Here is an 18,245-nt window from a genome sequence, read left to right on the forward strand (position 1 = left end):
AGCTTGAATTCTGCCCCTCGAAGATCTGTTAGTCCACCTTTCACTCCACTTATTATCCTAAATTAGAAGCACCTGTTAGAGGTCGTTAACTGCATAAAAACACCCAGCGACAACATGATGGTTTGAAATCTTTCATGGCATAAACAGCTCTCCAGCTCAAACCAGGCCCATCTTAGGTTTGGCAATGGCCATTTGGATGATCCAGAAGAGTCATGGGAGAAAGTCATGTGGTCATATGAGACCTAAATAAAATATTTTGGTCTTAATTCCACTCGCCATGTTTGGAGGAAGAAAAATGATGAGCACCATCCCCAAAGCACTACTGTGAAGCATGGGGGGTGGCAGTATCATGCTATGGGGGTGTTTTTCTGTACAGTGGACAGGACGACTGAACTGTATTAAGGAAAAAATGACGGGAACTAAGTACTGCAAAATTTTGGGGAACAACCTCCTTCCCTCAGTTAGAGCATTGATGATGTGGCTAGGTCTTTCAGCATGACAATAACTGAAGCACACACCCGGGATAACCAAGGAGTGGCTCTGTAAGAAGCATATCAAGATTCTAAAGTGGCCTAGCTAGTCTCCAGACTTAAACCCCATAGAATATCTTTGGAGGGGTATCAAACTCTATGTTTCCCAGTGACAATCCAGAAACCGGACTGATCTAGAGAAGATCTGTGTGGAGGAGTGGGCCAAAATCCCTCCTGCAGTGTGTCCAAACCAAGTGAAAAACTATGTTTGACCTGTGTCATTTCAAACAAAGGCTACAGTACCAAATATCAACATTGCTTTTCTCATAAGTTTAAATACTTATTTGCAGCAGTAGTATACAAAACAATTATTTTTAAAAAATCCCAGTGTGATTTCAGATTTTTTTAGATTACCGTGTATGCCTCTCTCAGTGGACATGCACCAAAGCAGAACATTTCCGACCCCTCTGTGATTTCTCTGTGAGAGAACTTGAACAATATTTTTGGTAAGTAATGAGTAAACAGCTCCTAGTAATTTTAGAAGTGTTTTCTAACAATCTGTAATGAATGACTAAAGTCTTCTGGGTAGATACCTACAGTTTGTGGGTGAAAAATGTCCAAATCTGTGTAAGTAAGACCCACACGAAATAACACGGTTGTTGACCATGGGTGCTCTTTGCGGACCCACTGCATGCAGCCTGACTGTTAGAAACTAGAAAATTAGACAATCAGAGTGTAGTTTGGGAGGATATCTTACAGGCGTCCTATGATCATTTACATATCACGTGCACACTCTGTGCATGCAACCTTTGTACGCAGTCAGTAATTGGCCAGTACTTACACCTTACAAACGACTAGAGTGTGGTTTAAGGGCACCGTACGATAGTCATATTGTACATCATGAAAACATCTAACTTGCATTTTCCTAACAAATCCTTCACGATACACTTACCACACACAGGACAATCATACAGAATGACATCTGTTGAGGTGGCTGCATAAGCCTCAGGGGATTCGTAAGACACACCTGTGCCACCCTTAAGATGTGGCCATTCCTGTCTACGACCTTCCATGGGGTGTTGACCTGCAGCCCTCGTAGCCCTCAATGTACAGCTTGCAATATGTTTTTCCTCCAAAACTATTTTATAGAATAATAACACTTTCAGATTGTACTACCTAAAGTAATCCTTACCTGCCACAGAGATGATAAAGGAAGCATCCATGGGGTCGATTCCCAGAGTCCGTGCTCTAGCAGACAGGTGGAAATAGGGGATGAAGTATGCCAGCTGACTGAAGACCAAGGACCAGGTGTAGATGCAGAAGAACGGGTCCTTCAGTAATGAGAAGTCCAGGACTCTGACCTTTTTGACTGTCATTTCAGTGGGTGTAACAGCATTTGAAGAAAATCCAACACTGGTGGATCCATTGCTGCAGCCATTGAGTTCTGAAGGGGTTTCTGGAGTTGTAGGTTTTTCCTCATGGTGGGACTCATGAACACCATTCAAGACTAGTCCAGTCATTTCTGAATTCACTGCCTGCTCCTTTGATCCTGAATTCAACCCCATCCCATTCTTCTCAGTGTCTCTTTGAGGTGAAGGAGAGGATGGGAGAGAGTCTGATTTGGAAATGCCATTGGATAAATGAGCAGAACCACTTAGGCAGCTCTTGGAGCATTCTTTTTCCACCGAGCTTTTCAGGGAAACAGCAGGGCTCTTTTGGGTGGGTAAAGAGGTAGTATTTGAAACCGGAGGTTTCACATTGATGGGTCGCAGAAGCATCCCAGAGGCCACGAGGTTCAGCATGAGACCACCAAGAATCAACATTGCCCCTACAGTTGAGAGGGAAAGCTCAGGACATTACATAACACTTGCTCATGTAGTTAAAACATTCACTCATAAAGAGATTTTTTTCCCCACCTTGCCACGCATACTGGTCCAGAAGCAGCTGAGTGAACGGAGCAAGAGCGAAAGTCAAGCCCATCCCTGAGCGCCCAATAGCATATGCTGTAGCCAACCTCTTTCGGAAGTACAGTGCTGTTACTACAGAGAAGGATTGGTACAACAAGGCAAAACCAAATCCTAAAAGGAAAAAAAAAAAGAGGTAAAACTGATTAGGGATCAGTGAATGACAACAAATTAGCATTTTTAAGTTTACCCCCCATTTTAACTCACCTACTATCACTCCCATGCTAATGTAGAGATATACCACACTACTGGCAAAAATACTTATAAGAAATCCTGCGCTAACAAGGACCGCCCCAGATATTGATGTGACTCTGGTCCCCAGCTTTGCACAGGCTATGGAGGCGATAGGTGCTGCAGAGATGAAAGAAGACAGACACAGATGGTTCTCATACAATAAGGGATCATTGCACAGATCAGACATGAAACGAAATCGGCTGTTTTCTCAAATATCCAAAATAAATCTAATTCTGTATAAACTGTCTTTAACGGGTAAAGGGAAAGACAAATATTGATCTATCTGCTGCATACAGACCTCCTGACAGACGCAGACTAGACATGATGGAACCGATCCAGCTAATGCTCTCTGCTGAGCCTCCAAACTCATCTTGGAATGCCACAAAGAAGATCCCAAAGCTCTTCAAGGTGCCCATCACCAGGACATTCACCTGTGCATCCAGGCATACATTAATATACATTTGCATATTTAAAAAAAGAAATACAATGGTGGTCCTAGGAATCTTTAATGAGGGGGTATAGAAGGTACTTGTTGTTTTGTTAGTGTAGCATAAGGCTTCATAGACATGTACCATTGACCGTATATACAGAACCGACCCCTCTCCCTTTGCATTACAAATAGAAAGTATCCATTGGTCTCAAAAAGTCCAAAATCTCATGGACTTATGTTGAGAAATAATCACCTATTACCACTGACGTAAATGGAGATAGACAAAAAAAGGCTGTGATTTCACCCGTAGAAAATGCCTTTCCTCAGGTCAATTTAGTCGCCATTTTTTCGCAGTATTGATATCGCCAGATTTCGCCATTTTGGAACCAGACGACATTAGTAAGCAGTGATTGGTCCAAAAATTTGTCAATCAAATGTTCTGAAAGATTGAGGTGGGCCAAGCGGGCACCAAATGCTTTTGTTAAGCCATCTAACTTGCAATAAAGAAAATATATAATGAAAAAAAAATAAATAGGAATAGCAAGAACATGTTAAAACGAGACACCAGAGCAAGAATGGTTATTCTGTCAAACAGAATAGCTGAGTAATAGCTGTTTATTTGTCAAAGGAAGTCTATGCGATTTTGGCTTTCTGGGACCAGCGGGTGCTTCCTATTTGAGATGCGAGGGGGGAGGGGATGATCAGTCCAGTTCTATGTACTGTCTATGGTTATTACTGTCATTCTATTTGTGATAACAACCATTCTTTCTCTGATACCTTTTTTAACACATTTTTCCTAATCTTATATTTTTATTATATACAAATCATTCAATGTATAAACTGACCAATCCAGTGCCATAACAAAAGTAGGTGGCCTCACGCTCGCCGTTCGCAGCGTTTGACAAATTCGCCTGAGCCCGCTTTCAGTGGGAGGGGTGTGGCCTTATAACATGCTTACTACTGATTGGAGTAAGTGGTTACCATAGAAATGTCACAGCTCATTGATAACGTCAAGTTCCAACATGGCGATGTACATATCAGGAAAATATGGCGACTGCATTGACTCCATTTGTCATGATCCATGCCTCGGTTTTTCATGTTCTGTTTTCCCTGTCAGTCTCACCATGTTCTGGTCAAATCACCCACAGCTGTTTTCATTTAGTCAATCACCCTCAGCCTATTTAAGTGTCTGGTCTTCAGTTCTCATTGTCAGGTCATCTGTTCTGTTATGTCACTGGTTTGTTTTATCCTGGTTTTGTCATGTTTTGAGTTTTTTTTTTAAGTAAATCTTTGAGTTTCTGCCACCATGTCTTGTCTCCTGCGTTTTGGTCCTACACCACCATTCCTGACAGTATGACCTGACCACCTTGGACCCAGCAGGAGAACCTTTGCTGCAGTGGCAGGATTCTCTGCCACTGCAGTCCATGCCACGCCATGCCAGATGGGGTTTCCTGTAGCGGTTTTCACGCCAAGACTGTCATCCACCCGATCCGTTCCTGAGGGGGACTGTTGGGGCCATCTGTCCTGTTCCTGTGGAGGGTCGCTGGGGCCGCTCCTTTTCATGTGCCTGTTCATGAGGAGGGTCGCCGGCACCGCTCCTTCCTGTCCCCGAGGATGGTTGCCGCTTGTCCCCGTTGGCTGTTTCTAGTTCTAGAGGAGGGTTGCTGGGACTGCTCCCCTTCATGTTCCCTGTCCCTGGGGAGAGTCACCGGGACCGCTCCTCTCCACGTCTGTTCCTGGAGGGGTTCCAATACCCCTCGCATCCGTCTGGCTGCAGGATCCCCATCTTTCGGACTTGTGTTTTTTGTTCCAGGTCCCCTCCTCACAGATGTTTGGGCATCTGGGATCTGCCCTTTAGGGGAGGGGTACTGTCATGATCCATGCCTCGGTTTTTCATGTTCTGTTTTCCCTGTCAGTCTCTCCGTGTTCTGGTCAAATCACCCACAGCTGTTTTCATTTAGTCAATTGTCCTCAGCCTATTTAAGTGTCTGGTCTTCAGTTCTCATTGTCAGGTCATCTGTTCTGTTATGTCACTGGTTTGTTTTATCCTGGTTTTGTCATGTTTTGAGTTTTTTTTAAGTAAATCTTTGAGTTTCTGCCACCATGTCTTGTCTCCTGCATTTGGGTCCTACACCACCATTCCTGACACCATTAGGTTAAAAACAAAAGTACGTCATTTCTATGAGTGATATACTCACCCAGTCCAGTTCTATATATACAGTCAATAGTATCACCTTACAGTATATTAAATAATAAAAAATCTACTTCTGCACTAATATATATATATAATGTGCTTCCATGACACATCATTGGGTAAATGCAGGGAAAGGCATAAGAATGACGATAAGGGGAGAAAAATCATGAAAACTGAGATGTACATACTAGAAAACAGTGAAGCACAACCATCCAGCCCCAACCTCCATCTGGGGGGTCCTCATATTGGACTGCCTTCTCTTTCTCCTTCTTTGAGGTCATGGCATCTTTCCTAAACAGATTCATGGCAGCCTATGTTTTACCTGGAGACACACATAAAAAAGAAACAAATACTTAACTCAATTTTCATAGAAGAAAACGACTGAGGACATCATTAATTTTTTTTATGCTTTTGTGTTTAATGTTTAAATAAGCGCTTCCTGACAGCTTGAAATGGTGCACATTTGAAAACTGCAAACTAATAAAATTGAATAAAAAATGCAATTTTAACATTAATTTATAGTGTCCAGGATGAGGTTAAACAAAGTGATTGTGTAAGTGTACAATGAATTACAGTGCACAGTATTTAGATGATAAGTCACAGAGTTCTGACAGGTCAGTCACAGTTAAACCAAACATGGTTATTTTTTTCACCTCTGCGCCCTTTTCTGCAGAGATGGCTCATGACAACATGTCAAAGCTGGATTCCAAATAAACTGGTTCAGAGAAAGGGCGATTATTCAATCAGACAAACTAAAAGTTTGCAGCAAAATATCAACATGTTTTCATATGTTTTGCTGGATTAACATTGTAATAAATGCATCTTGGTGTAAGAAAACATTTGTTTTGAGCAACATTGATATGAAAGACTTAACCCTAGTAGAAAATAAAACTTTAACTGATGAACTTTTTAGTTTAGTTACCCTTAAACAGTTTTGGACAAAATTAAGAAAACATTATGTTTTTACATTTATTTTATTTGGACGTGTGAAGGATAAAAAAACTGGCTAAGCAGTAAGTAAGCTCATCTTGTCGCCACATGGTATTCTTGCCTCTCTTGTTACCCAAATCAACAATCATTGAAAGTATCTAACAGACTGTATCTTACTGCCATGTTTTCCTTGGTCTTCTTGTACCAACATGTTGCTACACAAGGTCTAATGTTAAAGTGCAAGGGACTGTAAAAGTTATCAATTATCCAGGTTAAGATGTCTTTGATTTTCTTTGATTCTATCTTCATTAGTTAAGTCATGGGAACACGTTCCCATGCGGTTGCACAACACTTATTAGCTTTTGGCTGCATGACAGCAAGAAATACTGAATTCCAGACTTGTAGCAGTAAGGTGTTTAAACAATAATAATAAAAACACTTAAAAAAAACATTAAAAAATCAAATAGGTTTTCTTTAGCTAATGAAAATTTTATAGATATTCTTTCCTTTTATGAAGCATAAAAAATCTAGAGACTTGGACCGAATACACTATATATATATATATATATATATATATATATATATATATATATATATATATATATACCGGTATATATATATATGTGTGTGTGTGTATATATATATTCTATGTATGCCCCTTTCTTAATCAAGAAATATATGTATGTATATTTTAATATACATCATATAAATTTAGTGTTTTTTTTTTGTAGTTTGATTTCAATTATTTTTAAAGATTTTCTTAGACACCAAAAGAACTGAGAGAGGACAGTGGGTGGTGTCTGATCAGACCACTGTTGTAAACCAATCAGAGGACAGTTCTGTTTGTGAAATCTGGCCCAGAAGCTGTGTTCACAGTACATTACATTCATACAGAAGGTTTCTGCAAAGCTCAGAATACCCAAATGCTGGTAAATGCACCAGTTAGTAAAAAAAAGAACAAAGGAGAAGCTAATGTCAGTCATTAAAGAAGTGATTGGTTGAGGGCTATTTCCTTTTTTTAATCAAACACGTTTAATGGTAATCTTCATTCGTTCTCAGGTGTTTATCTTGGTGGAAGCTTCTTTCAAACCAGTTTGGGCAGATTTAGAGTGTTAGGTAAAAAAAATTAATCACTCAACTGTCAAGTTTTAATGTAAAACGTGTCAAACTTCTGAATAAAGCTGGTAAATTACCTCTGACAGAGACAACATCTAAGCTGTTGTAAAACTTTTGACATTAAAGATAAAAAGAATCAAGCTAAATTAAAATATGTACATTTTAATAAAAGAACATCTGCTTTTCTGCACTGAAACACATTGGATGCAGAGATGGCATCAAGATCAGTCATGACATAAAAATCTCTCTAAATGACATTAAAATGTGTACAATAAATTAAATAAGCAGAAATGCATCATCTTTTATTATGCCATTCACTTCCATATAAACACTCTCTATTTTTACTTCTATTGCTGCAGTTTTGCTTAATAAAAAATCTGGACTAATGTGCTTGTAAAGCTCAGAACTGACTAAAACCTAATAGGCTTAAGAAATCCTTGACTGTAGGATTGAGAACAAATCTTACTTATTGTTTAAGAATGGGAGTCTCTTAGTTTGGTTTTACAGTCATGTGCTGTACGAGTGTTGCAGACATGGCTGCAACATTTGATCACAGTGCAACACTTTGTTTACATTTCCTGGGACTTTGTTCTTATCTTACATGTTGGATTCCCCCTTAGAGACTGTCCACACACTGTGGGGCCAAGCTCTGAAACTAGCCAGGCTTAGGAGTCAACGTATGACGCCAACATCAGTCCTTTTATCTGCTGATTCGTCATTTTTGCACAAACTAGTAAAGGAATGACAGGGAAGAGCTTAAAGAGATCACAACCCAATGATTGGTCCACAGCCCTTAAGTGCCATTTTCTCATTAAAAAATAAATAGATAAGGACAATGTGCCAAAAGTAAGTAAATCATGTGTGGCTTCATTTTTTATGAATTACCCTGAGTGAGAAAAGCTAAGAGATCTGGATGATCTAAGATAAAACGTACCCACATATTTAAAACAAATGTCCCTGAATTTATCACAAATAATGAAGTGTGTTGGGTATTTCATGTAAAGAATCACAAATATTGATCAGAGCAGATCCTTTAGGACATCATCCTGTCATGTTGTCTTTGCGCCACATAGCACAGTAGCACTCAGACTCATTTAAACTGGAATTATGAAAAGCCACATTCTTTGGCAGCTGGGAAACCCATGGCTTAGTCTCAACTGCCCTCACAGGTGAATCTGGGCTGTCTGTGGGTGAAAAATTGACAAATCTGTATGCAAGTGGCCCACACAAAACCCAGTGAGTCTGTAAGGCAACAATTTTCCTTTTTCTATGGGCATGCTGCCGACGTTAGGCTGTAAGGCACATGTAGGGGTAAGTGAGGGTGAGGAAGGCGAACACAGGCACTTTAAAAGCCTGGGGTTTATAAAAGCAGGCCATTCTGCACCACTAGAACATGTAAGGCCTCCTCGTCTGTGGCTCTTCTCTCTTGTGGGGTACCTCAAGGCTCTATCCTTGCTCCTGCACTTTTTTCTTTATATTTTCTAGCACATGGTTCCAAAATTGCAAGGCATGACGTCTCTTTCCATTGCTACTCCGATGATCTGCCCCTTAGTTTAGGAAAAAAGTCCTCACAGAACATTTGAACAGAAAACTGCCATCCATGCCATGATCACCTCTGCATAGATTATGTAACTTTCTGTATTAAGACTCTGTACTTGGAGTCACCCAGCGATCACTCAACCCTCTCCAGTCCAGCAGCACGACTTTAAACTGGAACATGCAGACGAGAACACAACACTCCAGTACTCAGTTCACTTCACTGGCTCTCTGCTCATTTTAGAATTCAGTTTAAGCTTTTACTGTTTGTTTTTAAGGCTCTTCATGTTCTCGCCCCAGTTTACTTAACTGAGCTTTTAACTCTTCGCAGCCATTCTAGAGTTTTAAAGTCTGCTAACCAATGTCTGCTTGATGTGTCCAGGTCACGACAGAAACACTGGGGTGACAGCGCTTTTTCTGTTGCCGGCCCTCAGTATGGAAAGGGATTCTAGCAGAATGATGACGGACCTTAACAGCTTTTAATGTTATTTAAAAACACTCCTTTTTAGAATGACTTTTAACGTTCAGTCGGTGGCATTTATTGTATTTTATTGTATTCTTATTTATTTTTTATGTATTTTACTGCAGACTTTTTTGTAAATGTATGCTGTTTTTTTATTTTGTTCTTAATTTGACTATTTTTATAAATGTTCTTTCTTTTATTGTAAAGCACTTTGGTTCACTGAAAGGAGTTGTAAAGTGCCATATAAGTAAAGTGCATTCATTCATTCACTGGTCAACTGCAACTCAGATTTTGAGCACACATTAATCTAGTTAGGTTTGTTAATCACAGTTTACCACCAATTAAAGGAAAATCAAACATAAAAGGAGCATGAAAAAGACAACCCTGACAGAAGGAAAGCTTGTAACTTTAAAGTGGAGCGAGTTAAACCTATCAGCAAGTATTTACATACAGTCTCTGCACCTGACCACGCTGCAGCACGCGGGGAGAATTAACCACTTTAAAGAATGTATTAAATGTAGTGCTGTTTTTGTCACAGACCTGCATCACTCCTTCAGTTTGTTTATAAAAAGCCACAGATCAAATTAGACAGACAGCATGGTTGGATAAAACCTAGAAAGAACTGGGCCAGTCTAGTGCAAACAAGGTGCTAGTGGTGCAAGTTCTCCATAGAAAACTTAAGTGCAAGTTTATGAATGTACTAAGATGTATACAGTCAGATTGTAAAGACACACAATTATAAGGAAAATATCAATTATCACTAAAAGTGTAAAATATTTCCTACAAGTTTGAGTTTTGAATTTAGTAATTTAGTTGTTTTGAAGAAAACCATATCAGATGTTGACCCACATTTCATCAGCAGCCCAATACATTAAAAAGCTATACCCTGTCAGATAGTTTTACAAGATATTTTTGTCTTCACCATTTGAAGATCTGATTTATGGGTCCCTCAAGCAGTTGTGTTTACACTGAACAAACTGGAAACAGACGTCTTAAAGGTACAGTGAGGAGTTTTCTTCTATGCAGAAAGATTTGGTTTGCAACAACTCTAGTAATCTCTGGCATTTTACGTGTTAATTACCAAATATATCTCTTTTATTTTCTTCTGAAGGAAAAAAAAAAACAATTAAATGACTTTTATAAATGCTAAACCCTCTTACCTTCACATGGGATTGGAAGTGGGGGCAGACAGCTAGCTTGGTAGTTGGTTGGAAAACAATAATTTACAAGAAAAAGTACAAATGCACTAAGAAAAAAAAATGTAATTAGTTGTTTTAAAAATTAAACTAAGTTTATTTTTCAAAAGATTCAGACTTGTTGCTATGGTGATTGTGGATATGCAACAGAGCACGGTTGTGGAGCTGTTAAAGCAAAATCTGACTTATGAAAAAACGATAAGAGCTACAATAAAGATCTGTTCCTGGATTTAAAGCAGACCCTATAAATGCTGCACTTCCCTAAATGACCACTGGAGGCTGGAGCAATGTTCCACCAATGTTTATAGGTCCAACACTACATCAATAATAAACATAGGTACAACCTGGTGATAATATTTCTTGTTGTGTATTGTCATGTCTTTTGGTCTATTCATGACAAATGAGAAAGTGAAGTATTTTTTTTTTCGGGTTTTATTTTGATAGGTTTTATTTTATTGGGTGGATTTCCCCTTTAGTTTTTTACTAACAATTGCCCAATTTTTAGAAACGGTTGAGGTGGGCAGACTAAAAGTTCAGTCAATAAGGCTGATCCACTTCAAGCTTTGTTTGCTGTTCAGGATAACATCTCGAGAACATCACGATCATGCATGTCCATGGACACAAATTTTCTTACATTCAAACCAGTTGCAAAAGCCGTTGAACTGAAAGAAGAAAATTGTTTTCTAAATGACGGTGTAGATTGTGAGGGAATCTTGTTTAGTCATTGTGATCAACTTTGCTTTCTATCAAAAGTTCTGAGTTAGGTTGGTTAGGTTAATAATACAGTTAAATTTCTGCCACAGTGCTACCACTCATCATCATGTATCAAAGGAGACGTCGGGTGTCTCATTCAGGCCATTGAACAGCAAGCTACGTGGGAGCGGCTACAGATGAATCGATTTTGAAAAATCATGGTTGGGGATTTTAAAGAGAAGCTGTGGATCCAACAATTCTGAATGACATGCTCAACTTTGCATTACTGAGCTGTGATGCTGTGGGACTTCTTGTGGTGCCCCCTGTGCAATGCCTTCACTGCTGATCATGTGACTCATTTAACTAAAAAAATATGTTTTTCTATTGCAGTTTTGGAAATTATGGTAAATTTGATATTTGTCCCAAAAACCACCTTGAGTTTTTGTCAAAATTGTTGTTATTTCATTTTTGCAAATTTATTATCACAAATCCAATAATCAGAATGACTATAGTAGATATTGAAACCACTGAGAACACAAATCGCTCATCTGTTATTTGTTAATATCTGTTAAGATCAGGTAGATGTCTCTTCAAAATCCTCTCAACTAACAAGTAGACCCATTTCTGGGTATTCAGGTTTGTCCACAGTTACGTTCCAATTATTTTTTGAAAAAATCGACAACAAGCCATAAACAATTTTACAAGGTTTCTTGTAAATTTGCCTCGCCTATTTAAGTTTGAGCCTTGCATCAAAAAGTTAAAAACATAATTTATATACATTTAAACATCAGTTGTACTTTCTGCCAGAAGCAACCTGAAATGTGCTTTCATAAAATTTGGTCCAGTGAATTTACTTACAAATTCTGGAGAAACATCCACTAATTCATCATTGATTCTGTTTTTGATGATTTTCAACTTTATTACAAAAATGCCATTTTTGGTTCTCATAGTTTTAATCACAAAGAATAGTATGCTTTCTTTTTTAGACATGTGATTTTCTTTATGACTACATTTCTTGTTCCAAAAAGGAAATGTACTTATAGAAAAAACAAAAATTGTTGAAAATTTGACTTAATTTTAAAAATTATCTTCTTAAAAAAAATACAAAGACTCAAAAAAACGTTCAAAATCTGTAGATCTTTTATAGATGAACTCATATTTTTTTTCTCACCAAAATGATACTCTGTAGCCAAACAGAGATTAGATCTTAAAATGTAGTTAGTAATATAGTTTCTAGACGTTTTAATTGTATTTTGGACCATGGAGGCTGATATCCTGAAGGAATGGAAGACGGACACAAACACAGCTCTTCCTCAGCACCTCTCAGTCTCTCTGTTTTTAGCTTTTATCACAATCAGGCTTGACACGCTCAGTTCACACAAATGTCATGAAAAGTAAAAGCAATGTCACAAGAGAGCTTAAAACTACAACAATGACAGTTCAACAAGTTCCTCTCTCTCCTGTGAATCCATGTCCGTTCCAACATGCTGAGTTGTACATTTGAACCCAATCAGAGCATTCTGTGACGACCAATAAGAAATGAAATTACATCTTCTCTCCAAGAGTATTCAAATGTCCAACAGGTCACCTAATGATCACAGTTGTGCAACCCAGTAGTTCAACAAAAGTGCTTTAAATTAACGTTAAAAGTCTAGTTATCCAGTAAAACAGAGCCCAATAATGCTAAAGATAAAGTTCTGCACAACCTAACAAATCAAAAATGTTCCTTTCAAATTGAGACTGATGGAAGAAAGAGTGCTGGAGTAAAGGAGAATGTGCAAATGCCACACAAAAAGGACTCAAGATTCCAATCAGGACTTGGTGAGGTGAGAGCACCAAAACCTACGCCACCATGCAGCCCAACTCCTGACAAACAAGCCCACACCATCACTCCTCCTCCACCAAATGAAAACTCAGCACAATGCAGCCCAAAATGTACCGTTCTCCTGCAACCTCCAAACCCAGACTCGTTCATCAGATTTCCAGATGGAAAACTACAATTAATCATTCCAGAAAAAGGTGTCTCCACTGCTCTAGAGTCCAGTGGCGCCGTGTTTTACACCATTGCATTGATGCTTTGCATTGCACTTGGTGATGTGGAGTTTGGATGCAGCTGCTCGTCCACGGAAACCTATTCCGTGAAGCTCTCTACTGTACTTGGACTAATCTGAAGGTCACATGAAGTTTGGAGCTCTGTAGCGACTGACTGTACAGAAAGTCTTCGACATCTGTCTCCGTCTGTATGCCTGACTGATGGATTTCAAACTCCTGTGACCAGAACAAGTGATAAGGACACGCTGATCATTTGGATGGGTGAGCCAATACTTTTGGTAATATAGTGCATCATGTCAATGTTAACCTATATTGATATAATGCACTGCAGATTAACCTGATAAAAACAAGGATCTCTGCACAAAGACACAGATCCACTAATAGCAGCATAATTTATAACAAGTAACACACAAGCTGGTTAAAACCAGTTCTCTTCTGTTCCTTGAACCAACCACACCCCAAATATATTTACGTTATTTCCAAACAGGATTTAAATCTTGTAAAAGCGGGCGGGAAGGATCAGTTGGTTCGGTGTAGGACCCCACTCACACTGGTTTCACCTGGTTTCCTGCGCAGGAGGAAGACCCTTCATGTTATTGCCTAAACCAACACACTCTCACTCCCAACTCGCCATATATAGACGTATGGTACGGCGCCCTCTGCATCACTTTTTTGGCATTTCGGGTGTCCCCAACTCGTCATTTTTGGATATGCTTTGTGACCATTGGGCCAGAACCGGTACCAATCTGAGGGCCGCTTGGTACCATGCCACAGACAGTGAAATAATGCTAATCTTGAGCCCAAACCCTTGGGACGCAGACCAGTACCCTAACCTGGTACTGGTTCCACGTCTGTTAGCGGGGCGTGAGGATTGGGGAACTGACAGCCAGCGTGTCAAAAAACGCATCATAAAGTGGCACGGAGGGGGTCGAATCATACGTCCATATACATGATCACCTGTTCAAATCAGTGAAAGCTGATGAAATGCACCAAAAGGTGAACAACTGTGGGTCTAAAAGCCACTAAACATTGATTTGACTATAAAACTGGATTTCCAACACTTTAAACAGCAGTGGATTTTCTAGATTCTGAACTTAAAGCTTCCAGAGCCAGTAGACTCAGCGGCCTTGTGGTAGAGTGTCCACCCTGAGACTAGAAGGTCGTCAGTTCAAATCCAGGCCGAGTCATACCAAAGACTCTAAAACTGGAACTCACTGTTTCTCTACTTGACTCTCTGGATTAAGAAGTTGTTTTGGGGGGTTAAACCACCAAATGATTCCTGGGAGCGGCTGTGTCTACAGCTCACCACTCCCCCGGAGCTTTCATCACATAATTCATTTTAGTCTAGTTATTGATGCCTTGATTGTTCACTTACTTTTATTAAAATAATACCAACATAATCCCATCATAATTGACACAAAAAAGCAGGGATCGCCCTCTGGATGCTTTTTCACAGTCATTAACACACTTTATCGTCAACCCAGTTTTAGCAGAAAGAATCCTACAGTTAAAAAGCTCCTAGAACATCTGCACCTGTGTTTCTGTGCAACCTTTGAGGGTCACGACCTACACTAAAACACATCATACGCTGTCAAACATGCTCAGGAACACAGTCGTGGCACGCAACACAACAAGACTCTTGTTAAATGCTAGAAAATTGGGGCCCTCGTCGTCACTTCAAAAAGTTTAGCCCAAGTTTACGAAGCAGAGTCGGAAAATTCCACAGAACCGCTTGTTGCTGTCTTTGGTATGGAATTTGCTCTCTGAGTTTCCCTCATATCATCAACATATCCTTTTGTATGCTAAGATAGTAGTTAGCCAATGTGTCTGCTCAATGTGCATGCGAATTCTGTGACCCCAGGATTGATTAATGCATACTTAGATGCTTCAGTTGGGAAAAAGTGAAGACATTTCTCCACTGAAGTCTTATTAAAGCTCTTCTTATTAACTGTTTTTATGTGAGTTCACACATTTGTGAGATTAAATATTTTTAAAAAAATGGGTTTTAACATTAAAAAGAATACAGTCACAATAAAAATCATCAAAAAAGAGGATTAGAAGGTTATTAACCCATAAGACCCTATGGTGATATCACTGAAAAATATCAGAAACGGGTTCTGTGATCCACTTGGTTTGTAGGGGAATTCCACAACATTTTATTTTGAAGGAAAAATGGGTGTGGGTTTTAATGGGTTAATTTTATGGTAAACATAATAGAATTAATGTTGGCTTTGACTTAAAGAACTAGCTCTACAGAACTAGATCTGTTATATAATTAGGTGTAATTTAAATGCATTTCTGCAAAATCCTGTTGTTGAATGCCAACATTTTTTAGGGTGTAGCAGAGCAAGTAAATACCTGTGTTGCTGTCTTCTGTAGTTTGCTTGTAGGCACTGCAGGTCAAGGCAATACTGACAACACCTATCTTCTCTCTGTCATTCTCAAACTGCATGAAGGACACTTAGCGCTATGACAGTATCCAGATGCACACCTGAAATAAAAAGAAGAAAACACTGAGCAAAATAAAAAAAAAACAACGAAACAATTGCATTTTGGATCAAAATGGATGTTCAAAACCATTTTCTGAAATCACTTCATCAGACTAGAAGAGAATAGTGTAAACAAGTCTAACAAGCCTAGATTAAAACAAATGGAACTAAATCAGAAAAACAAGTTTTACAACTTTTTTTTAATCTTGCAGGGGAAAAAGCTTCACGCTTTCTTATCCCAGAAGAAAAAACAAATAAAAACCCTATCAGAACAGGCCAGTTTGAACAGCAAGCAGCGGTAAAGTTAGCTAGATCTTCTTCCACAAACCGATCTGAAGTGAAGAAGCAGTCCAAACCACAAACAGCCTTCCGAGTGTGAACTGCTGACCCCCCTCCTCACTCAAGAACTAACTTTGCAGGCTCGAGGATTTGTTCAAACATATCCTAATACGTCGCATGACACTTGTGACGAGGATGTTGCAGCCCATCTGTCAGCTTAGATTCGGCACAATTATGTCTTCACACACGGTTTTATCAGCAACACAATCGCCGTAACTGTCAGGAGTTTGTTGGGTTGGAAAGGTTGATATCACAGTTCCATAAAAGCAACAGGTTTTATATATTGGGATGCCAAAAAACAAAAGTGGATAAAAAAAAAAGGGCACTCAAATACTATGGAGTATCAGGGCCTCGATAAGAATAAGAAAAAGAAAAAAATGTAATTTTAGGAGGAAAAGCCATACTTTTTTTTAAATAAAGTGTATTGTGTAAGCCTCCATCTACAATCTTTGTCTGAAGATGCTGCAAATCCTCTTCTATGTCCTTATACTCACGATAAAACAACCTTGACTCACTAAATGACTCACTATTTCCTTATTTGTGAGACCAACGGAGAAGTAGCCCCTTAAAATGGGCCCTACGTCTCTCACACATTAGTTTTTTTTTGTTTTTTTGTTTTTCTTGGTTAAGAGACTTTTGCCTCGTAAATGTAAAATTTAAATCTGGTAAATTCTCAACTCATAAGTTATGAAATTACAATTTTATTATTGTCAAATTTTGACTTTTTTCCTCATAGTTTTTAACTTTATTCTGATAAAATTAAAACTTTTTTCCTCATAATTTTAATACTTTTTTTCTCATAAAATTAATTAATTATTTATTTTTTTGTTGGCACTTTACTCCATTGTACCCAAAATAATCAATATTTAAAAAAAACTGAGGATATATAAGTCTAAAGCATTTTTCCAGAACAGTTTTCTTTTATTTTACACTTGTCTAATATATACAATATTTTGTAAATAATTTTACTGGCGATAAAGGTATTGCTCAAACAGAGGTGAATGTCCTCCAAGTGTTCAGTAAAGATGAACCAGTACATTTCAAATTAAGCAGAAGAGTCTGTAAAACAATAAGGAAACGCACACATTAACAACGTTAGGATTTGTCAATGTTTAAATTTGCCGTTTGTGACATAACTTTATTTTTACTGTGATTTTAACTTGAATGATTTTCATGGTTATTTTCAAATAACTTTAAAGTAACAATAAGAAAACTCCAAGCGCTCATTTTTGAAAGAAAGTTGTCTTTAAAGAAAATCTATGCATTAACCCCGTGAAATGACGAGATTACGCAGTGAAAGCATCACGTTTAGCTGTAAGCTTCTGGCTAACTCCATCGGGAACACATAAAACCGCATTATTGTAGAGGACATAGTGGTTGACCACTGCAGCCAAGCCAGCTCTCACGCTGTGATTGTATTTTCCAAGACTCAGCATTATGGTAACAATATAAAAGAGTTGTATTCAGAGTAAAACTGCAGCTCCCTGAGCTCATCTAGCAAATAACAACAAGAAAACCACAGATAAGCTTATAATGGCACTATAATGTATTCACTATCTGAATTTGTAGCATTGACAAAGAAAATCTAATTAAGATAAAAGTAGAGGGCTGAGCTATAATTGCTCTGAACTCAGAGATCTCCTGACCCCACGAATCAGTTTTTTTCCAAATTAGTTGCACAACACCTCGGTTGCATTTTTAAGATATCAACCAAACACAATGTGCACTCTAAAAACAACAGTGCACTGATAGTTTACACAAAGTCCACGAAAATGTCATCTTAAATTAAAAAAAAAAAAAAAAACATATTATGGATTGTTAGCATTGTAAAGGATTATTTTATCCTCCTGTGACCTGGACTTTGCATGGGGTGCATGTTATACCCCATATGTACAGATAGGAGCTCAGAATTGAATGAATTTAAACGAATACATAGACATATGTTGTCCATCTATATTTTACCATTAACTATATGAGTCAGTTTCTCATATTTTGAAAAATATTTCTTAATGTACTGCAACATAATATAGTAAATCGCAACATAATCTTGCTGAGCAAAGACAGATTGACGCCTTAAGTGACACTTTTAAAGCTAAAATTCAAAAATAGTATGAGTTCTAAGGTAAAACAGCAGCTTCA

The 18,245-nt window shown here is 38.4% G+C and overlaps 1 protein-coding gene across 4 annotated transcripts in view; it reads right to left on the minus strand.

Moving 5' to 3' along the window:
• The window catches only part of slc16a4 (solute carrier family 16 member 4), a 33,997-nt gene that overhangs the window by 14,514 nt on the left and 1,238 nt on the right, over positions 1 to 18,245 (minus strand). For 2 of the 4 annotated variants that reach the window (XM_024292374.2, XM_024292375.2), the window contains exons 2-7: positions 15,637 to 15,769; positions 5,481 to 5,614; positions 2,967 to 3,099; positions 2,642 to 2,785; positions 2,387 to 2,548; positions 1,663 to 2,298 (exon numbers count right to left, since the gene is read on the minus strand). In XM_024292374.2, coding sequence (XP_024148142.1) covers positions 1,663 to 2,298; positions 2,387 to 2,548; positions 2,642 to 2,785; positions 2,967 to 3,099; positions 5,481 to 5,597 — 1,192 coding nt within the window. In that variant the 5' untranslated portion in view covers positions 5,598 to 5,614; positions 15,637 to 15,769. Of the gene's footprint in view, positions 1 to 1,662; positions 2,299 to 2,386; positions 2,549 to 2,641; positions 2,786 to 2,966; positions 3,100 to 5,480; positions 5,615 to 10,497; positions 10,635 to 15,636; positions 15,770 to 18,245 lie in introns of those variants that run through there. The other 2 variants (XM_024292376.2, XM_024292377.2) reach the window with 2 other exon arrangements.

Source organism: Oryzias melastigma, linkage group LG7 (assembly GCF_002922805.2).
Source record: "Oryzias melastigma strain HK-1 linkage group LG7, ASM292280v2, whole genome shotgun sequence".
In the NCBI taxonomy this organism is placed as follows: domain Eukaryota; kingdom Metazoa; phylum Chordata; class Actinopteri; order Beloniformes; family Adrianichthyidae; genus Oryzias; species Oryzias melastigma.